The following is a 22,960-nucleotide window of genomic DNA, read 5'->3' on the forward strand; positions in this document are numbered from 1 at the left end:
CGGGCTGAGATAGTACGTGCTTGGTTGCCTGCATCCCCATTCGGCAATAAACCCACAATCCTCTCATGCCATTTTTGCCAAGTTACTTTTCCGAGGGAAACCACACTTCCACAGTAACGTATAACAAGGGCCCTCTTGAACCTGCACCTGTTTGTCTTCTGTGCTCCACTTCCAGGCTCTTGTTGAGGGGATCATGTGCCAATATGACCCCGCTGCATGGCACGTACAGTGGTATGGGGACCCCTGTTCATGAAACTGCACGGAGTGAGGGGCCAATGCATATGGTCAACTAAAACAAGGGTTGGGCACCTAAATCCCCATGGCCATGACAAGTGAAGTGAGAGCACTGTTTCCTAGTCTAAAAGGAAAAAAAGGGAACTCTGATGCCAGCTCTCGACCCGTTGTAGCATCATCCACCTCCCCAGGCTCAGAGTCAATTGCCCAGCCCCCAGTGTGCTTGTTAGGTTTGGGGTTTTTTTTCCAATTTAACCGTTTCAAAATATTTGTCTTTTCCTTCTCTTTTCCCACAGTGAAGCAGCTTGATTTAGACCCTGTTTTACCTGCTAGATGTTTTGTCATAGGCTTTTGCTGCATCTCCCCATTCTCTTCCATTCTCATTCTTCCATTTCTTTTCTTTTTCTCCCCACTTTAATTCTGTGTGGGTCAGGAAGCCAGTTAACCTTTTTCCATAATAACCTAGACTAATCTGGAGCTCTTGTTGTTCTTGACACAGTGTATTGTAACAGTACAGTAATGTGGTGTTGTGTTAGTTGTGAGGTTCACCACCTGGAGTTGAACAGATGTCTGTATTTCCCAAGGTGTTGGTATTGTTTAGCTCTTTACTGCAATAAATATGAACAATGCTGTTTGATAGGCGGCACGGACTTTACGCCTGGATAATGACATATGGGCAATGACATATGCATACACCAGTCTATATAAATGATCTTAAACACGGCTAATTTATGTCATCAGCAAGAAAAGCAACGCCTCTGTTCAAAAAGCTCCCTGCCTACCTAGATACAGTAGCTATTAATTTGTAGCCCACAGGCAGCATGGTATTTTTGTTTGTGGTTCATTTCAAGGTAATAACTGGTATTCCACTAATATGCATGACCAGCATGTTCAGAATGGAAGAACTAGAGGTGGTATGATTCATAAACAGGGTTGACAAAACTCCTATTAATAAAGTTACTGGCAGAGGATAAACTATTTACTGCCAGCAAATTACTAATGTAAAAGATTTGCCTGTGACGCCAACTTTCAAATTCCGTCAGGAAAAGCATTTGACTTTGTGGAAGCGGAGGGGCACGTTCTCCAAAAGGTAAAAAGAAACCAATTTGCAAATATACGGACAATTAGCAACCCTGATTATAAGGTCATGCCGTAACTAATCCAGGTGCAACATCTCCTGCACAGGTGACATTTTACAATCTCTCTGTAAATCCCTGCTATAGTCTAACAGCTTCGGTGCTATTCTGTAGGATTTGGAATCACCTGCCAATCAAAGCTGAAACATTTGAATCCCAGTGTAATTATTCATAAGTAAAGCCACTGCAAGCAAGGGAAGAAACATTAACATTTTCCTTTTTTTGAATGAGACTTCGACATAAATACAGAAGAAATAAGTGATCTAATTAGGATGGTGTTTCTTTTTGGAAATTCGAACTTGGTTCATAAATAGGTCCTGTTCCTAACTTAATTGTATTCAAACATTTTAGTTAATTTGCTACTCATAATTTAGCATAATGTGATCAGGATATCTTGCCTTTATGGAGATTTATGCAGATTTTGAAATCTGTGACGAAGCCCTATGAGTCAGCAAGCCACTAGTCTGCCTTTTTGTAAGCGCTCAATAGACTCAGCATTAAAATTCATTTTATAGACCTTTTTTTCGATAGTATGCTTTTGCATTTCAGTACCGATCACCTACAGCACACTGCAGATCGGAAAGCGAAAATTAATGCTGTCTTTTATTTTATGATACTAAAGCAGAAATTGGGGAGTTCCAAATCCTTACCGAACAAACTGCTCTATGATTTGTCTCTCCCATCCCTGAGCTGCAAGGGAAAAGCCTGTCTGCGGAAGAAACACACACAAAAAAAAATGCTGTGATTTTAAGGTCACAAGTTATGAAGCAAGAAGCACATGATGACTTTAAATCTGTAGCCAATGACTCTGCAGTCAAAGCCATCAACAAAGCGGACACTGTCCCCAGCAAAATTTAATCTTCTAAAATTAGTTTCCCCTGGGGGCAGCCAGAACCTGTACTTACACTGCGGCTTCCTTCTGTGCAAAGTCCTATTTGGAGTAATGCATCAAACCCTCTATTTGTTCAGCAGCACCAAATACCAAGGCATGTAATTCTCACAGCTCAATAATTTTCATAACCAGTTGATCATCTAATTACAAGAGTAATATTATGCTCTGACATATTCAAGACAGTCCTTTCCACTTCAATCTGCATTATAATGCCTCCTTGGAAATTGTGCTGAATTATATCCTCGGCCTTGGCATTTCTTCATTAGAGGTTAGGTGAGTAAATTAGTTTATCTTCTGGAACATTCGAGGTCTAAAGAGCATGTGTCATCCTGATGCATCTGAACATGGAAGTGAATCCAACAGTGAAATCGATGCTTTGGTAACCTCCTATAAACGGAGGACCATTATTTTCTAATCGTTAAAAATGACCGATCAGTTTTATTTATGGACCATATTTTTCAGAGCTGTGACAACTGAGGCATTAAATTGTGTTCTGTCCACAGTGTACTGCGAAGGACATAATATAAGCTCGTTACTACCTCTCCAAATCAGACCATTCATTGAAGTCCCCATATTCTTGAAGCTGTTGTTAATATAAGCCTTCCATGATATCTGATCATTCAGTTTGCTCTTTGGATACTTGGAAGAGGAAGAGGCTAATTTAAAAAATAGAGCTTTTTAATTTCCTAACAATTAAACAATTCTTTAAACCTACAGTTGTGCTCGTTGTGCTCACTTCACCCCTAATAATGAAAGGCTGTGTTGTGCATGTCATGTTGAAGGTGTTTAAGTGGAACTGATAGTAGCCTTGGTATGTATTAAAGACAGTAATATGCTGCCCAGAAAACAAAAATGCAAAACCTTATTGCAATCAATCTGAAATGCATCAAATTTTGGAGTTGAGCAAGTGAAGATGAATTAGCACTTGAGACCCAGAGAAATGACCTGCTCTGCCTTTCCCTCTTTAGAAGCGCAGTGTAAACCCTACTATTCCGATTACTCTCGCTTCCGGCTCCTGATCCACCAGATGTGCACGAGCCATTACCTGGACTTGTTCATCACGGGTGTGATTGGCCTCAACGTGATCACCATGGCTATGGAGCACTACCAGCAGCCCAAGGTACCGGGAGACAGGGATTTGACTGAGCAGAGTTGCAAGGACAAGAAAGGCCCTTCCTCTCCTTTCACTGAACACCAAAGAAGGGCAGGCCTGGGGCCGACGTGGTTTGTCAAACCTGCGGCTGTTGGGTGATGGTTTTGCACGGTCAGTGCCATGCTGATCTGGATCAGGAAGCTGTAGCCATTCAGACTGGGTGGGTAATGTGGAGGAGTGAGAGCCCAGGGTCCTGGCTTCTGTTCCTAGTTTTGACACCTTGACAGGCCGTTTGATCTCTCTGTCCCTCAGCGCCGCCAGCTCTTACCTGGCACTGATACAAATCATACAATGACAAAGGCTGTTAAGTCCAAAGCTTTGTTTTAATTTGAACCCCTAATATTCAGGGGGTTAGAGAGCTGCTCCTGAGCAATAGAAGCTCCCCTCCCCCTTTTGAAATGGTTAAGCTGGATGTTTGTCCATTTTCCAACATTTTATATAAAATGCCCCTTTTTTTCCCCCAAAAGAAAACATGGCCAGTGGGAGATTTGCCTGAGTACCCCAGTAATTCCTCCAGTATATTCAGCAGCCTCATACTGGTAGGGCCTGGCTTTCAAAGGTACTGAGCACTTGGAGTTACTGTTGACTTTCTAGCTGGAGTTGAGGCTAGCTGACACCTGCAGCGATCAGATAGTTAATGTATTAATATAGCAGACTCCTTAGTCTTGGGCATATTCTGATAATAAAAACAACTTGTACTGAAATGCCAAGCACCGCGTGCGTAAGAATGAGATGGAAATGGCCGCTTCTGCAGTATAAATTGTAGTTATTTTTATTAGCCACTTTCAGAATGAATGGATACAATACACAATAGGGGTGAATTATCCTTTGAGGCTAGGCTAAACCTGAATGTCTAATGTAACAACAACAACAAAAAAAACCCCAAGGAGAAAACAATACCCTCCCAGCCCATCATAAAGAAGCCAAGAAAATAAAAGGCACAAGCCCAATTTCTTTTTTCCTTGCAGGTCACCTTTAAATATACAGAAAAACGTGTTACACGATTCAGTTATTTCCTCTGAAAAATAGATTGTTAGCTAAGGAACTTGTATTAGAATTACTCTAGGGTATGTTACTTATGAGAGTCACATCATAGCGACGTTTGTGCTTGTGTTATAAATATGTTAGATGCTTTTATTTCCTCTTAGGGAAGTCAGATTCTGTATCAAAGCCCCCGGTATTCAATCTGTATGGTAGTAACGCCCAGCCTAGGTCCCACTGAGGTGAAGAACGCTGCGTGTTTGCATCCCGTTATGCATGTGCTTACATAGCCTGCTGAATCAGGGCCCAAGTGAATAATTCCAGCTTGGATGGCTGATCATCGCTGTGATTATCATCCCGGAGATGTTTAAACAGATCCATGCTCTTGAGAACTTGAGATCTCAAATCACAGCTCCCCGGGATACTGATGCTGAAATTGGTAATGAGATATGGATGGAGGCGTTTGGCATTAGGTCACTGGTTGAAATCCAGCGCATGTCACTACTGAGTAATGACCAGCAATTTTTGCAAGTAGTGCAGCAATATGAATAGAGACCTAAGCAGTTTAATCAAACAGCTCTTGGCCAAATTCTGCTTTGGCTAATTACATTCTGCCAGTGCGGTTTTGGCTGTACACATTCCCCCTGGCACAGAGTTAAACTTTTCTGTAGTTCTGCAATGGGCTTCTTAATAGTTGCAGCTTTCTTCCCCAGAGAGGGAAGCATTTCAGTAGCAATGTGAAGCAATTTCTCTTTGATTAATAATTGGAGCAAAACTGGGTCCTGAAGCCACAGCCTGAGTGGGGAGAGGGGTGTGATAGGAATATAAGTACTGGGCCCCAGAGATCACAACTACTGTCTATGAAGCGAGGGCATTCTTTGCTACTGAGAGACTGGCTTAGTTTTTCACAGGAGCACAAGGCCAGCAGTGAGGCTAAACTTCAGTTTGATTGCCAAGATAGGCCTGGGAGGACTGCATTGATGGCAGCTCAAACACTGTAACAAGCATCTGTCCTTCTGATGGGGCCTAATATAGAAGTAAGGTTCCTGGTTTCTTCCCTTTAGTCCTTTTCTGCCCAGGGGCCAGATCCAATCAAGGTCATTTGCATCAAGATGAGCCAACAGTGTGCCCTCGTTGCAAAGAAGGCTAATAGCATCCTGGGCAGCATTGGTAGGAGTGTTGCCAGCAGATCAATTATTCCCTTCTATTCATCATTGGTGAGGCCACATCTGGAGTCCTGTGTCCAATTTTGGGCCGCCCACTGCAGAAAGGATGTGGACAAATTAGGGAGAGTCCAGTCGAGGGCAGCAAAAATGGTTAGAGGGCTGGGGCGCATGATTTATGAGGAGAGGCTAAGGCAACTGGGCTTATTTAGTCTGGAGAAGAGAAAACGGAGAAGGGATTTAATAGCAGCCTTTAACTATCTGAAAGGAGGGGTTTGAAAGAGGATGGAGCTGGACTGTTCTCAGTGGTGACAGATGATAAAACAAGGAGCAATGGGCTCAAGTTGCAGCAAGGGAAGTTTAGATATTAGGAAATTAGATACAAGTTAGATGTTAGGAAAATCTTTCTCACTAGGAGGGTGGTGAAGCACTGGAACAGGTTACCCAGAGAGGTGGTGGACTCTCCATCCTTGGAAGTTTTTAATACCAAGCTAGAAAAAGCCTTGGCTGGAATGATCTAATTGAGGAAGGTCCTGCTTTGAGCAGAGGTTGGACTAGATGTGACCTCCTGAGGTCCCTTCCAACCCTCATTTTCTAAGATCTTTAGAAGAGACTGAATAACCCAGGCACTGCAACAGCACCTCTCACCTTACAGGCCCCTTGGAAGAAAAGTCCATTCCATGGCAACCTCTTGTATTACTTCCCAGTAAAACACAGTGTACCATCACCTCACTCACTGTTGTATCAACAAATTTAACAACATAACCCCTGCAGTGTCCCTTACCCAGGTATTACTGTTACATCTATTGGCAATGAGAAATATGATGCACAGTTCTTACAAAGAAAAGGCCGGATGCTGTTACTGCTGCCTTCGCCAGTCTGATCTCTGGGATAATACTACCCCTAACATTACTGAGCAGTTGATTGTTCTGTAGTTGTCACAGCCAGAGGGCACAAGCTGGGAGGAGAAACACTTGAGAGTTTAATATTGCCTGGCACTTTCCCCATCCTTGCCAAAAATGTTAGGTGAGAAGTAAATGCAATAGCCTGCCCTGTGCATGTCTTGTAGTCTGGGACACAACTTGTGAAAGCTCAGAGCCAACTTGTGCCTCTTGCACTGGTGCAGAGGGGTGATTTAGCCTGCCTCCCCCGCACTGTGAATCAAATTCACCCTCCTGCAAACAGCTGGCAGAAAAGGCATTTGCATCTCTTAAAGCCTGCAAGTGCTTCTATTTCTAGCTTAGTCATTCTTATCTAAACGCACCTTAAATGTTTCCCAAACCATAGCCTGCATTGCTGATAACAAGGTGGAGGCTCATGTGGGGCTTTAGCAACACACAAGCTTTGTGTTTGGGAAAATTGTTTTTCCTAGGCAAGGGCTAGACAAAATTACAGTTTGTAGTCACCTATGGGGAAGCATTTCTTCCAGCTAAGTTTCTGCGGGACAGCCATCACACCAAACTGAGCCATAGGTGCGGCTTGGCTCCATTTCTTAATGCATAAAACAGGAAGAAGGCACATTGGCTACCAGCAAAACTGTCTAGGCAAGTTAGCATCTAACTTCAGTGTTGTGTCTCTATTCTAGGTTCTTGATGAAGCACTGAAGATTTGCAATTACATCTTCACTGTCATCTTTGTCTTGGAGTCGGTGTTCAAGCTGATTGCCTTTGGGTTTCGCCGGTTCTTTCAAGACAGGTAACAAAGGTTAAATCCTTCCAGTCTGTGACAGCAGCAGGGTCTCCAGAGATAATGGCTCCAAACTCTGCAGTGATGTAGATGTTGGTGAAAGCTGTGCGTTTATGCCCTGATGCTCTTCTCGCTGCACTAGTGTCACACCAGCACAGCTTCAGTGGTGTGATTCTGCGAGCGGAGAATCAGGCCCTGATTTAGAGAAATGATGTGAGTGTGTGAAGGAGGGCAAAGTGCACTCATTTGGCTTCCATGGGTGTGCAAAATGAGTGCAACTTTCACGGTGAGTGGCTTGTTCTCATCTCACGCATGTTTGATACGAGCGTATCCCTAATGACCTCAGTGGAGCTCATTTCGACTTGTGCTGAAAGAATCAGGCCCTGAGGGAGGGTTTCATAAGCAGAGAGGCAACTAAAAGGAGCGTGCCAGTGTAAGCAGGGATGGGGCCTCTCCTTACATAGCCTCCAAAGAGCAGATCGGTGCAAGCTGCTGCTTCGTGTGCAGTTGCACCCTCTTACTTACATACTTGTAGCTGACAGATAACTTGTGCTGCTGATGTATTGGTCTTGTGAGATCCCTGGATGTAGCATAGGGCCTATATCTAGTCTGGTATTCTTTGTATATTAGCATACAAGAGATCTTTCCCCCCACTGGAGAGGTCCTGTGATGTGATTTACAGACCTGGAGGAAGGCTAGGCATTAGTTTCTGTTAGCATAGGAATTACGATATCTATCCATTTAACGCTGCCTCCCTACTCCTTTCTTCTCTCACTTTTCCTCTTCCTCGAGATGACAGTTGAGAGCATGTCAGACTTTCACGTACCTGGGGAAATCATTTCACCCCTACATGTCACTAGTCTGCCATCAGTGTTGTGATCAACCTTTCTATCTGATCTAACACAAATCTTTCTGCTCTGCTTTTCACTGTCATCTCACGCTGGTACCACTCCGCCTGTCCCCCATGATTGTGATATAATAACTAGGTCAAACCCCACCGATTTTACGCGGGCAAAAGTCCCGTTGAGCTTTGTGAGTTTCTTTGTATGGAAAATGGCTGAATGAAGGGTGCAGGTGTTTGCCTGATGTCTGCATTGTGCTGGGCATGAGGATCGGTCTTGGTTTTTATTAGTTTTATTTTTGTCGTTGTTTGTTGCAGCGAGTGAACAAGGCCTTCAGAGTTGGTTCATTCTCTAGCCTAACAGCTGTTTTGTATACCCCTCAGAAATGTTTCAGGAGTCATTTGAGTTTGTGAGTAACAGAACCACTGAAATGACTGGAATTAACCAAAAAACTAAAAATAAAAAGGCACCCATTGCCCAATACCCTTAGTATGTTAAGCTTGACTTTGTGTTGTCTTCAGATGGAACCAATTAGACCTGGCAATAGTGTTGCTGTCTATCATGGGTATAACTTTGGAAGAGATCGAAGTGAATGCATCGTTGCCCATTAACCCCACTATTATCCGGATCATGAGGGTCCTAAGGATTGCTCGAGGTAAGACAGAGTCAATGCACAAGTCGGTCTTATTTGAGGTGCGGCGTGCCCTCCGTAGCATGCTTTTATGTTGGGTAATAACCGTGCGGTGCGTCCCCGTCACAACATGCTTTTTTTGGCATCAACAAGCTGTAAACAAAGGAACACAAAGAAGAGCCAAGGAGCTGGGCTTTGTATTTCTTAAGAGCTTGCACAGATCTAGATCTAAAAAATGAGGATAATTCACTAGAAATGCAACTGATGGGTAAGCCAAGAAAAGCAAAAACATGGCACGCCGGTGAAATCAAGCCTGTCTCAAATACCCGGGAGTCAAATGGGGGTTTCAGGACAAAGCGTGGGGGTTGACATGGGGTTACAGTGACTGGATGAAACAAGATGGCTAATAAAGTGAAGCTCCTTTACTGCAGTACCTTCTCACCTACAGGGTGGGAGAACTTGTCTCATTCACTTTGCACCACCTGTATCTTCAGAATGGTAAAAACACCAGCCATCTTTGTAAGGCTTGAGGGCTAAGGGTATCATCATGGTTTAACTTCCTTTTATTGCAAGGTAAAAGCAAGCATGCGGATAGTTACAGGGGAGCAGATAATGTGCGTTAAAATCTGCCTCTACTTTGCCCCACAGTAACCGGTGCCTACACCCAGGCCAGTACTGCTTTGGGGTCTAATTTTCAAAAGAACTGAGAGCATACGCAGACTCCCGATTATGTCAGCGTGAGCTGCGAGTGCTCAGACTCCTAATGTTTGAAAACTGCTTAGGGATGACCCACCAGGGCATTTTTGTAGTGCAAAAGTACTATTATGAAAGTTATAACTGAGGAAAATAAAGAACAGAACTTAGATAAAATGTAGCTGAAGCTGAAAAGAAAAATTCAAGAGAAGGGTGAATTTTCTGCACTTTAGGTACATTTCAAAAGGGTAGAGTGTATGCAGTTTCCAAATGGAAACTCTTTTTTGGGGGGGGGGGTGTAGAAAAGAGTATGTATAACACGCATGAAATCAAGCAGCGATACCACTCAAAAGGTAGCTAGAGGAAGAAAAGGATAGAGGTCAGAGAATGGAAGAAGATATTTCTAGACGTGCGTGTTAGCACTGAACTGAAGAACTCCACTGGAGACGCACATAATGGACCAATTTTTTCCTAGGATAAACACCACTGAAATCTCTGGGATGAATTTGGCTGGGTAATTGTTTAGCTGTAAGCAGAAGTTGAAAGGAATGTGCATCTGGTGCATGACCTTTCCAAACCTGGTTACTTCACTCAGTGGCAATAGTCACCGTCAGAAGAAAAGGTCATTCTTACATTCCTAGCATTGTGTCAAAATTGCCCAATTCAGCAAGAGAGAGAGAGCAGCGATTCTTTCCTGGCGTCTCAGAATGCAGGATGCTTTTATGTACCAGATCCTAGCAGCATTCAGACAACCTAGAGCTCTATAGCAAGGCCTTGAACTCAAGTCGCTAGTGGAGAAAGTGTGACATAATTTCATGCTCAGCGGATCTTTCTATCTCTATAATCTGTGGCTGTTTTGAAAGGGATGCATCTGTGTCTCCACATTAATGCTGCAGCAGTAATATTGTGCACATATTTTCTGCAGTGTTGAAGTTGCTGAAGATGGCTGTAGGGATGAGAGCCCTGCTGGACACAGTCATGCAAGCCCTGCCTCAGGTAACCCACTGCCTTATCAGAGAGATCTGGCCAGGTCCAGAGCTAACTCTCTATTGCACAGGGATGCTCTTCTCTACCTCTGTTTTGTCAGTAGGGACATGTGTTTCCTTTTAGAGGTGCAAGCTGAGATGTTGTCTACCTCTTATTAGGGTCATTTCTTCAGTCAGGCAGTTTAAATTTTGGATTAAAGGATTTAGCAAGAAACTGGCCTGAAGGAAAAAAAAACAGTGAATGTCTTCGTCTTCCTCTTCCCCGCCCCACATCTTTTTTTCTTTTTTTTTTCCCCCTCTTTCCAGGTTGGCAACCTGGGTCTTCTCTTCATGCTGCTGTTCTTCATATTTGCAGCTCTTGGAGTGGAGCTCTTTGGAGATCTTGGTGAGTTCCTCACTTCTTCCATCACAGTTGCAGGAATTGAAGGGATGTCGCTGTTCAGAGGGGACATATGAGAGAGCGGGCATTTAATAGAGGTTCTTCTGGTTGATCTCACAGAATGCAATGATACTCACCCCTGTGAGGGGCTTGGGCGGCATGCAACATTTAGAAACTTTGGGATGGCCTTTTTGACTCTCTTCCGAGTGTCAACTGGAGACAACTGGAATGGGATAATGAAGGTAAGAGATCCTCGCTTGTCTGTCTCCTCCAAAACAATAACCAAGATCAGTGGGGGCACTCAAGCGGTGACAGTCTGTAGATAGAAGGACTTGGCATTTTCTTCTTCCCCTTCCTACACAGTAGTGCAGGGGCAGGCAACTATTTTGGGTGGAGGGCCGCTTTTTGGCAAGCCATCGAGGGCTGGCTGCATGACAGGCAGCCAGGGGCAGATAAATATTAATTTTCTAAACTTTTAGGGGCCCCACGGGCCAGATAGACTGGTCTGACGGGCAGCATCCAGCCCCAGGCTACATTTTGCCCACCCCTGCAGTAGTGCCTGCGTTTGCAGGCCCTCAGGATACATCATATATTCCCAGGCTTTTCCTGGGGTAATGGTTGGAAGAGTGGGAGACTATCTCAACTGAGTAGCATATGTTAAGGGTTTTTTAGTAAAGGAGTCTAGAGTCTCTAACAAGTAGAAGAAGATATAGAGAATTGAGGAGCCAAGACGAACAGGTTAAAGGAGTAGGTAGCCAGTATCTACTGTAAATACTGAAAATAGGAGTTTTCTTTGGACCTGTGCACAGGGCAGTATTTCTAATGCCTCCTCTTCCCCAACGCACACATTTTTGCTCTGCACCCCTGTGCCCTCACCCGGCTATTACTGCTACACCTATTGGCAATGAGAAATACGATGCACGTTACTTATAAAAAAGGGCCAGATGTTGTTACTGTTGTTACTGCTGCCTTCTCTTGCCGGTCTGATCTTTGGGATAATACTACCCAAGATTGTGGTCAAGGTTTTGTTGGTGCATGGTTTGTCTTTCCAAACACATCTGAAAATCTTTCATGCAGCGAGCCTAGTCTCCTCTGCATGCCAACTAGAAAATAATCCATTCATCCAGCAGGGACGGATCCCACACGACTGACTGGAGATTTCCCAGTTAACTTATTTTCCCCCTTGTTGCCAGGACACACTACGAGACTGTGACCAGGAGTCTACCTGCTACAACACAGTCATCTCACCCATCTACTTCGTCTCCTTTGTGCTGACGGCCCAGTTTGTCCTGGTGAATGTGGTGATTGCAGTGCTCATGAAACACTTGGAGGAGAGCAACAAGGAAGCTAAGGAAGAAGCGGAGCTAGAAGCAGAGCTGGAGATGGAGATGAAGACGATAGCTCCAGGCCAACACCCTTCCTCGGACCTCTTTGCGTGGACAGGCGGTAATGGTGGAGATAGGCCTGAGAGCCCCAAAGGATGTACCAATCCCATGCAAATCAAGGTGGATTCTCAGCTCTCATTATTTTATCCTATGGTGAGGATCTCTGGTGGAGGGTGAAGAGGGGGTTGGCTTGCCTATTTGCTAATAGAGGACGTGCACGAATTCTGTGATGAAGGACTGGGTGTATGGTGCATTGGGAGTTGTATTCCTTACTATCTGTTGTCAAAAGATATGCCCTGAGGTAGAGATCCCAACCAAGTCTTCACATCTGGTATGGTGCAAAGAGTTCTGCGCGCTAGAGATGGGCCCAAACCACACAGTTCAGATCTGTCTCCATCTTTAGGTAGCGCTCAGTCAGTACGCTTTGGCCAAACCCCTGCATGGTTTGTAAAGAAAAATATATGACAAGCCTTTCCCACCTTCTCCTCCCACTTACATGCTGGTAAATGTGAAGTGAGTGGAGCTACGCTGATGAAGAGCAAGTAAGAGGCCAGAATCAGGCCCAAAAGTTTCTAATGCAAATTGCATATGAATAAAAGGGTACAAAAAATAACCCGCTCTTGAACCCCTGTTGTGCATTAAATAGGAGATTTTGATTTCTCATTATTGAGGTTAAAAAAGCATCCAGGCCTGATGACTGCTTTTATGGATAGATAGACAATGTATTTATAATCTTTAGCCTAGGAATGAAGAGAGAGTAAAACCTTTAAACTTGTTTTCAAGCTCTGAAGCACTAGAAAGCATCTCTTGCTCTTAGGCAGACAAAACTCTTGGGGTAGAGGCAGTATCTTTTATTAGACCAACTCAATAGTTGCAAAAAAAATAAATCTTTACTTGCAAATTAAAATGTTTTTTGCAATGGTCTAATAAAAGATAACACCACTACCCCAAGAGTTTTGTCTGCTTATGCCTTTAGTTCAACATGGCTGCAACTAATATCTCTTGCTCTTGAACACGGGTGTAGGATGGATCCCAAACCCTACTTGCCAGCACAGGGAAAAGTGGCTCAGAGCAATGTGGGGGAATCTCCTGCTACATTGCATCTTGCTGTCCTTTTAAAAAGAAGCACCATCACTGACCACAGCAAATACTGGCTCCAACTTGGCTCTGCTGCTATGTAGCATGCAAGAGCATTGGATCGCCTTGCCCTGCCCCGTACCTGCCAACTAGCGCGGGTGTCTGCCAGAGGGTGAGATTTCCCCCTTTATCTTTTACACCCGTCTCGTTCAGTCTTTCTTGAGAGCATCCACCGTACTTCCTGCTACCATGTTTTCTCACATACAACACAACTTTTTTTTCCAAAAACTAGCTGGTGAAAATTGCAGGGCACACTGCATGTGAGGAAAAACAGCAAACACGGTTTCCGCTGCTTACTGGGCAAAAGCAAGAGTAGAGTTTGCAGGCGATTCACAGAGAGCAGAACAACGAGCAGGCTTAGCTCCCAGTCCCTAGCTGCTGCAACTCAGTTACATTCTATAAGAAAAGGTCTTTTTTCCTTCGTTCTGCCTTTCTAAAGCAATGGATGTGAGAACTGGATGCAACGGATGTGAGAAATACGGTATTCTGTAGGTGGGCATATGTTACAGATCATACTGCCAGATTAAGAAACAAGTAGGTGAACTGTACTGGGACAGACTTGAAGAACCTGAACTGTCTTTTCTTTAGAGATGGGTGGGTGGGGTAAGGGAAGAGTCCATTCCTTATAGACATTTCCAGATGGTATTCATTGCTCTTTCCACCAAAACAGATGCCTTGGAAATCTCAGGAGGGCTTGATTTTGAAACAATCACGACGCTTTTGTTTCCTTTCAGTCAAAATCTCTGCAACAAATCTAGTGCTTGAATGCCTGATGGTAGCGGAATACAATTCCCAGAGTGCAAACCTGCAAGGGCATGTGGTCAGCATGCTCTTTTGCTTGCCTAATCCCTAGAATATTTGTACTGCGTGCCATTTAAGTGTAATGATGGTCCTTGTTTCATTGTATATATCAGATCTTCCCTATACAAAAGGAATAGCTTTTAAATGACTGCCTTACTGTTTGTGAAAATGGGATCTCACCGCATGCAACATTCCCGTGGTGTACGTTACGGCCAACGCTGTGAAGTTGGCCGTCTGATGTTAGAAATCTGAACCCAATATTAAGGCACCTAAGCTAGTGGCCTGATATTTGCTGTGGCTGAATATCCCTAGTTGCCAAGAAGAGGTGAGGAGTTTCAGCACCTCTGATCATGAGGCAGCTTTCATTCATGGGAAGCTTCCCTGGTCAAGAGAGTTGGCATAGGGGTTTCTAGAAACTCTTTTAGAAGTTTCTCTTTTAGAAAGTCACCGAAAGAAGCAAGAGGCTTCTGCTACAATGGCCCTGCTAGGATTCTGCAACGTATAGGAATAGCCGGGGATGGTCATTCAGGATGAGAGCAGTTCTGAAGATGGGCCAGCACCTAAACCATCACAGATCTCCAGGGTGTTCGGCGTTGGTCCCATCTCTGGCAAAGTCGGAGAAAGCGTTCACATCTGACTGTGATATTACTGCACTTTTTCTCTTTCCTCCTGTCTTGTACTTCCCCTTCCTGCTCATTTCTGTTCCTACCATTCTCTCTGAAAACAACTCCTTTTTCTTCTTTGGTTGGCTTTTTTTCCCCTGTCCTCCTCTCTCCCTGTCTCTGTCCCTCACTCTCTCTCTCTCTCTTTTTTTTTGGCCTGCTTTATCCTCCTGCATGCTATACGACACTGCTCCCAGGAAAGGCACTTGTTTGATACCCTATCACTGCTGATCCAGGAATCTCTGGAAGGAGAGTTGAAGCTGATGGACAACCTGTCAGGCTCTGTGTGCCATCATTATGCCCTTCCAGCTCCTGAATATTACAACTCTGAGAAACAGGTTAATATTCCTCATTTCCTGCACAGTCTCCTTCCAAACTCAATTCGAGTGAGACCTTTATGACAAATTTTAAAGTGTTTACTTTATCTAACAAGGCCATAGGGTTTTTTAACCTTAAAACCACACGGGCTTCTTGTATGGGAGGGCAACTTCATTCCTCTTGTTTAAGATGTTTTATAGTCTAGCTAGAGCAGGAGTTCAGCATTTACCATTTCCTCCTTTGTGCAGTAAATCCCAAACTCGGTTATTCCCTGCAGGAGCATCATTTGGTGGGGGGAGGACCAAACAAGCCGTGGCCCTGATTCTGTAACTGGGCTCTTGAGTTCAAACCCTTGCTGCTGCATGGGGCACCGACCATGCAGATTGGATTATAGGGTGGACGGCCTTGGGCCCGAATCCAAGGTGCTGCATATGGGCCTTGCGTCTCTCTGTTCCTGTATCTATTTACACAGCTGAGGCTCACGCTCCATAAGTTTGTCTGAAGAGGTCTCTTGCAAGTAGAGCTGTGTAGCCTCAACACCGGCCACCAATCTGAAGCCCAATTCCTGGTAGCAAGAGACAGCTCTTAATGAAACCCTTAAAACGAATCCCTCACTTCAGTGCTTTCATGTATAAGAGTGAACTTAAGCATTTGCTTTCTTGAATTGGGACCTGAAAGCATTAAACTAAAACCAGAAAAAGCATTTCCCTCAATCATTCTAGCTGAAATACAAACCCTGCTCACTCACAGTCCAAAACCCCTTAGAGCAAATTAGGGAGTAATAATAATTCAACCCCCCTCGTTTTTTCCTGTCATTTTCATTTTGATTAGTCAAACTGTAATATTTATTGTAATTTTTTGCTTAAGGGATCTGAAGATTTCTCATTAAATCAGTTAGAAGTAAACTTATTTACCACTTCACCGAGAACCAAGTACATGTTTGCTCTTCATTAGGGAAGAACAAGTTTAGATGAAATGAAGACTATGTGCAGTTTTCGATATGGAGCGTATTGCAGTGTAAGGCTTCCTTTAGGGCCATTACACCAACTGGGAATCACTAATGTCCACCACACTGGCCCCTTTTCTCTTCAACGTGGCTTGATTTGGAGGAGGGTACAGAACCAGTTCTTTGACATTAGGAATCCCTCGGTCATGATGAGGGGGTGTTCTCCAGGGAATTCAGTGGGTGTCTTTCTGGTTTCTCTGTACTGCCACAGTTGGATTTAGGGTCAAGTGGACTTGACCCTGTTGTTCCTGGTTTTAGCTGCTTCCAGAGCTCTGAAATATAAGAGGCATTGTTCTGGTATTTCTGGTGCTAGAGGGACATGCTAGAAATCCCCCAGAAGAGCTTTTACTGGGGAGATAACTAACTATCCCCCTGTCACAGATCCAGAGTTGGGAGAGAACCAAACCTCTGATTCTTCTGAGGTTCTCCCATCACTAAACCCATATGCTTGAATGCCATATCCAAAACAGAGTAGGGGAAGAACCAGCTTTTTGCCAGGTTAGATAAGGCTCTGTGCTCCCTGGCTTCTCTTGAAAGATTTATTATTGAAATCAACCATTCAGATGCTTAAAATGCACATGCTAATCCTCAGGTTTAAGAAATGAAACAGTTTTATTGGGAAGCCATCTGGATGTTTGCCTTGGAGTAGAGCAGGGGTGGTCAAGTATTTCGGGCAGAGGGCTGCTTACTGAGCCATCAAGGGCCGCATGCCAGGCAGCCAGAGGCAGATAAATATTAATTTTCTAATTTTTTTAGGGGCCCCGCAAGCCAGATAGGATAGCCTGGCAGGCCACATCTGGCCCATGGGCCGCATTTTGCCCACCCCTGGAGCAGAGGGTGATGGAGCCTATGTGATCAGCTTTTTGTCTTGTCTTATTGAAACATTCCCTTACAAACAACTCTTCCATAGACAAGACCATAACAATCTCCAAGACAAATATCAGGGTTTGGGGGAGATATATGGGAAGGCCAAACCTACCCTCTAAGCACAACATCCAGCTGTGGGGCTGCTGACAGCAGTGCGTCAGCTTTATTGGGAAAAGATCAACCTCTTCTGTTGAGATGTCCCACTAGGGCTCAAAGTAATAAACTGTGTTTCTTAGAAAGCCTGATGTGTCTGAGAGGGATCTTAGTCTGCCTGAAATCAGAGTGTATACAAATAGAAGAGTCACAATGCCAATTCCCGGCTCTGTTGTTGACTTGCTGTAGCCCTGGGGACGTCGATACGAGGTAGGCTTGAAAAGATATTTAGTTCCCTAAAGATGCAGATGGACAACTACAGAATTGCCTACCCAGCTTAGCCACCTAACTCATGGGAATGGCCAAACCCTAGAAGGCTCTCATTGACATCAGTGGACTTCCAGGTAGCGTCATTTATGCTAATACCAGCCTCTCATGGTGTGTAAAGACTCAATTAAACTTTGTAAAGCTTTTTGAGGTCCAACTATGAAAGATGCTGTTATACAGGTGTCATCCTTTTCACCCCCATACAACTGCACATTATTGCCTCCTTCCCTTACAATCTTGGGTTGAGGGAAGCTTTTGAGGAGCCAAGCAAAATAAGCTAGTGTCAAACAGAATTGGGATGCTGCCATAGCATTTAACATTAATGGGAGATATCTGAGAAATATGGGGTTTTTCCAAGCATCTAATACTTAGTTGTAGCCAGAATAATAAATATAGCTAGCATCTAGGCCAATGATACTTTTAGTTTGCAATTGGTCACAAAGAAACCCATCTGTCTTGCAACACATTTAGTCTACCATTTAGTGCACAGTTATAAATTCCTCTATGAATTGTTTGTAAGTATTTAAGTTAAGTATTTAAGTATGAATGTGATTTTTCTTTCTTTTTTCTTTTTTTTTTTTTAACACCATTTCTTTATAGTTTGATCCACTGTAACAGCATGCATGATGTAGATGTTCTTATTTTAGGGATAATGTTTTAGTGTCTAGATTATGATACTTTTTTTTTCTTTTCAAAATATTTCTGTCCTGGTTTCTTATGCTTAATCATCTCTCCCTTGTTTAGATCCCTCTAGCTGAGATGGAGGCTCTGTCTCTGACGTCAGATATTCTCTCTGAAAAATCCTGGTCCTTAGCTCTGACGGATGACTCTTATCCTGATGATACTAACACACTCTTACTTAATGCTCTGGAAAGCAATGTACATACACTGGTCACTGTATAGTCTGATGTTTTGCAGGGCTCTAAATACTGCATAGTTAATCCTAATGGCATTTTCAGTTCGGCCATTTTTGCAACCAGCACCGTACCTGGTATCTAAACAGGATGCTGTCTTTAATGCTATTTGGCTTAGGGCTACAGTTGGTCTGGCCAAAAAAGCTGGCTCCTTGGGGAAAATGCGTATTTGTTTTTCTACATTTTTTTTTTTTAATCTTTAATTAAAACATTACATTTTCTTCAAGTAAAATCAATAGCAGAAAAGCATTGAAAAGTGTGGCTTGTGCCACTTCCTCTCCGTCTGATACCAATCTTGTTGGTGTGCAGAAAAAACATGGCCTCGAGCAAGTGTGCCCCGAATCAGTGGGGGCTATGCACATCCCCTTTGTTTGGTACTGATTATTTTGGAGCAACAGAGGCACCCCAGTGCTTTGCTGATGGGTGCCAGATTAAAAAACAAAACACTGAAACGCACCAGATGTGGATTTCTTGGAGATGCTCGATTTGTGAACCCTTGTGAGCAATCATCTCAACCTGAAAAATATTCGGTTTCGTATCATTTTGGTTTTTTTCCCAAAGAAGTTACCAGTATTTTGAGCCCTGATTTAACCATCTGCTCTTTGAAACATTAGACATTTTTAGCTGATGTGTAGCAGTCAAGTGCTTTTTTTCTGCTGTTCAACAGACATGACTCTTCCAACATTTTTTGGATCCATCCTTGTTTTCTCTGTGGTTGTCCATTTACCTACTTTTGGATGTTTGTGTTGTTGATAAATTTTCTATCATTCTCATTGATTGTCATCCTAATTACTTATTTGGGATACATCTCCTTTAAACCGTGACAATATTTCCCATCATGCTTCATGGTATCACGTCCAAAAGACTTTGTAAACTGCATTTAACATTTTTGTATGGAACATGTTGTTTCAAAATTAGGTGTCAACTGGAGATGAGCTAAAGAGAACGCTGTTCGAATCTTGATCCAGATTAAGTGAAGACTAGGTTTTTGACAATCATGTAATGTCAAAAATGTCACCTAGGTGACATTTTTTCGCCTAAATTTTCATTCGCCAAAAAAAAATGCCAACTTAGGTTGACCAAAATGTCATAAAACCGTGTCAATTTTGACAACTTGTTTCGGTTGAATTTAAAAAAAAAGAAGAATCTCAAGGCTTTTGAAACATTGAAACATGCTGATTAAACATATCCTACATGAAATGTTATTTAGTTTAGAAAAGTACCCCAATTTTATTTTATTTTTTTAATTACCAAAAATGAATAAGACTCTTTTAAGAAACATTTGGATGTCTCTCTTGCTGGGATCCTTTGACCCCAGCTGACTTCCTGCCCCTGGGGCAGGGGGCTGGACCTGATGATCTTCCCAGGTCCCTTCCAGCCCTAATGTCTCTAAAATCTATGAATAATCTATGAATAAGTTTATTTTTATTTTTGATTCACCAAGATATTTTTTTTCTGCAATTAATTTTAAGCAAACCCGAAACAGATCCCCACCCCACCCCCTTGAATTACTGAGCCAAAAATTGCTTATTTGCACAGGTCCATTTGGTTCCTGCTTTCATGGGATCATCTTTCAGCCATTTTAAATGGCTTTTATGAGATTAGCTGCTATCACAGTATTTCTGCTGTATGGGTTGCTATCTCACAAGATTCAGCCAAATAGGAAATAACCCCTTCTAGGTCTGGAGCCCGCCTGGGAAACTAAACAGGAAACACGGTTCTGATTCTGGTCTTGAAATCAGTCTCCCCTTCAAATCCAAATGGATTTGAACATTAAGTTCCTATTTGGGGGTCATCTCTAGTATTATGGGCATCATAATGTACAGCGAAAGATGTAAGCATACAGCTTGGGGGAAGGAGAATCAGAGGATTTCAAAGCAGATGTGTCAGCCCTGCTACAGTAGATTCCTCCCTTCTTGTTCTGAGTTATAGCAAAGTCTGTAGCCCCCAATGGAGCTAGTGTGCTTTTAAACCATCAAGTTCATGAGCAGTGAGTGTACTTGGATATGCCTGGCTAAATTTACAGCAGTGATCTCTCTCTCTCTCTCTCTCTCTCTCATTTATTTCTTTATTTCTTTATTTATTGTAAATTCCATTTAATCTTGTCGTGTTTTACTGTATCTACAACATACTGTAATGAAATTTTGCTCTGGCTGTTCTAAAAACCTCTGAACTTCTAGTCCAAAAAAAATTGTAACACATGGAGCAAGTGAAAGATTTGCCAGTAGAGGATGATTAGGTTACCCTGAAAGGAGGGGACGAGATGTGTACTTTATTGAGCTCCTTGGCATGCTTGTCCACTTTCTGTGATTTCTGATGGAGTCTTTTGTAAAGGAAGTATTTCTTTTGTTAGAAATACAACACCAAGTTTACTTTCTTTCCACTTTTGATAATACCTTACAACTGTTTTTTAGACCAGAGGAGTTGCCCTACTGACTCAGACCCAAAGTCCCTCTAGTTCAATATCAGGTCTCTGGCAGAAGCCAGTACCAGATGCTTATGAAGAAGGTTGTAAGATCCCCTGCAGCGGGCAGATGTGTGATAATCTGTCCCCTACGCTAGGTTTTATCCTAATCTCTAATAATTAAAGAGAGCGAAAGCCCTTAGGCCCAGGATTTACTTTCCCCATCCAAAAAGCATTTGATTTAATTACTTATTATATGAAAAGCAAAGAAAACCAATAAAATTATCCTGGAAGTCAAAGCCAACATCTTCTGTCAACTATACTTTTTTTCTCAATTGTTAGAAGAAGGAATTACTATTCTGTACTAACCTTTGCAAAAGTCTAACTTGCTTAGGAGGGCACCAATAGAAGACGTTATTATTTTTTTATGATAAAAGTTATGCAAAGCATGTGACTCTTGCGGCGCCTTGAGGCATGATGCCCCTTTCAAGTATTCCTGAAATAGTCATGGTTTATTACTAGTGTTGCTTCCCTCTGTTTCTGTGGTTCATTCTGTGTGACGATTTATTGACAATACAAAATGCGGGGTACAGCTTCCTGGTCAATCCATTCGTGCATTTTGTTTCAGTAGAACTTGTACATATTGACGATTTGCATGTCCATTGTGCCCCATATTTCTTGCAATGGCTGTAACTAGGGCTTCCAGGTGCCTTGTGTCTTCCAACTCTGTGATGTTTCCTCTCTCTCTTCTTTCACAGACCAATTTCCACTCCAAAAATGACACTCTGACTCTGTCCCCCAGCAAGGACCTCCTGAGTGTGAGAAAGCCTTCCGTTGGCCGCACACATTCATTGCCAAATGACAGCTATATGTTTCAACCTCCATACTCTGGCCCCTGTGCTGGCACCCCGGGAGAGAGGAAGCCATCCTATCTCAAATCTCAGTCAGGTACAAATCTTTCACCTCTGTTAATACCGGGGCTTTCAAAACTGCCTGGATTTGGAAACCAAATTTCCATTCATTTTTAACGATGACCTGATGTCTAATGCATCTTTGAAAAGCCCACCCAGAAGGTATACTAAAGAAATAAGCTGGCTGGAATAATCACTTACTGCAGGTGAGCTGTGCACCCATAGGGAGCTGAAACTTTTTTAAGGGTTCAGACAGAAGGAAGGGACTGGACTGTGGGGAGGGCAGGATTTGTAGGTCGGCTGTATTTAATCCATCTCCCATCTGGCCTTCAAGGTTCACGGCTGTTAAGAACTGTGGGAGCCCCATCAGACTCGCACAAGCTATCTGGGACTTCCGAGCCAAAATCCCAGAGAAAACACATCTGTGAAAATATTTTTCTGCTGGTTTCTGAAATACGATGGTGTGGCCTGCTCTACCAGCTTTAGAGAGCTGGAAAACTGATGGGGAAAAATCAGACAGTGTCTCTAACTTTTATGCAATATATTGAATGAAAGGAGCTTTTAGGCTGGGCTGAATAAGTGAAAAAAAAATGATATGGGCAGTTGGGGCATCTGCTAGACACAGAAGCGCTGGAGAAATCCTCCCAAACTCCTTGTCTCAGGAGCACCCCAACTCAGTTTTGCAGACCTAGGAAGTATGAATAAGCTTCAGAGAAATGCCTGAGATTGGGGGTGTTTCGCCAGACAAAACTGTGCAGAACTTTTTCATGTTGAGCTCATCTCTCTCCATGGACCAAGAGAGGGGCATGTTTCCCCCTCCAAGTCTGGAGAGGGATAATTCATTCTTTAGAAAGATCAGCTTATTGAAGAATCGGGGCATTCTTTATTGTTTCACGGTACATGAGCCATGAACATTGCCCAAGACTGAGTCAAGCAGCGTGGCAAAGCCGCTGTCTCTAATCAGCCTCCTACTATTTACTAAAAGTGCATTATAAACTAATACAGATTATCCACATTGTGTGACCAAGTGTGACATAAAAACAAAAAGCAAAATAATAAAGAAATAAATCCCGTGGGTATGACAGAGTCCTTTGCTGCATCTTTCTCAGACTCTCCAGGGAAGGACTAATGGGTTACGTGTGTATGTGTGTGTCACAGCTACACGCAGCCCATGTTTCAGGGAGAGGCCTGCAGTTTTATAGCTAACCAGGCTGGGTGGCAGGAAATCCCAGCTCTACCACTGATTCTACATGCAACCTTGAGCCAAGTCTTCCCCCTTTCCTCCGAGGTCTTTTCTGCAAAAAGCGAAGAAGCAATACTTGCCTACATTAGAGACAGCCTTTGAGCCCGAATAGTTGT

At 43.2% G+C, this 22,960-nt stretch overlaps 1 protein-coding gene across 1 annotated transcript in view; it reads left to right on the plus strand.

The window, feature by feature from the left end:
• The window catches only part of LOC102382057 (canalicular multispecific organic anion transporter 2), a 361,044-nt gene that overhangs the window by 242,036 nt on the left and 96,048 nt on the right, over positions 1 to 22,960 (plus strand). Inside the window, exons 28-38 of the mRNA XM_014518064.2 lie at positions 3,231 to 3,382; positions 7,145 to 7,254; positions 8,609 to 8,742; positions 10,337 to 10,407; positions 10,704 to 10,782; positions 10,897 to 11,018; positions 11,970 to 12,314; positions 14,959 to 15,099; positions 18,117 to 18,251; positions 18,679 to 18,702; positions 21,488 to 21,638. Coding sequence (XP_014373550.1) covers positions 3,231 to 3,382; positions 7,145 to 7,254; positions 8,609 to 8,742; positions 10,337 to 10,407; positions 10,704 to 10,782; positions 10,897 to 11,018; positions 11,970 to 12,314; positions 14,959 to 15,099; positions 18,117 to 18,251; positions 18,679 to 18,702; positions 21,488 to 21,638 — 1,464 coding nt within the window. The remainder of the gene's footprint in view (positions 1 to 3,230; positions 3,383 to 7,144; positions 7,255 to 8,608; positions 8,743 to 10,336; positions 10,408 to 10,703; positions 10,783 to 10,896; positions 11,019 to 11,969; positions 12,315 to 14,958; positions 15,100 to 18,116; positions 18,252 to 18,678; positions 18,703 to 21,487; positions 21,639 to 22,960) is intronic.

Source organism: Alligator sinensis, unplaced genomic scaffold (assembly GCF_000455745.1).
Source record: "Alligator sinensis unplaced genomic scaffold, ASM45574v1 scaffold876_1, whole genome shotgun sequence".
Classification (NCBI taxonomy): Eukaryota; Metazoa; Chordata; order Crocodylia; family Alligatoridae; genus Alligator; species Alligator sinensis.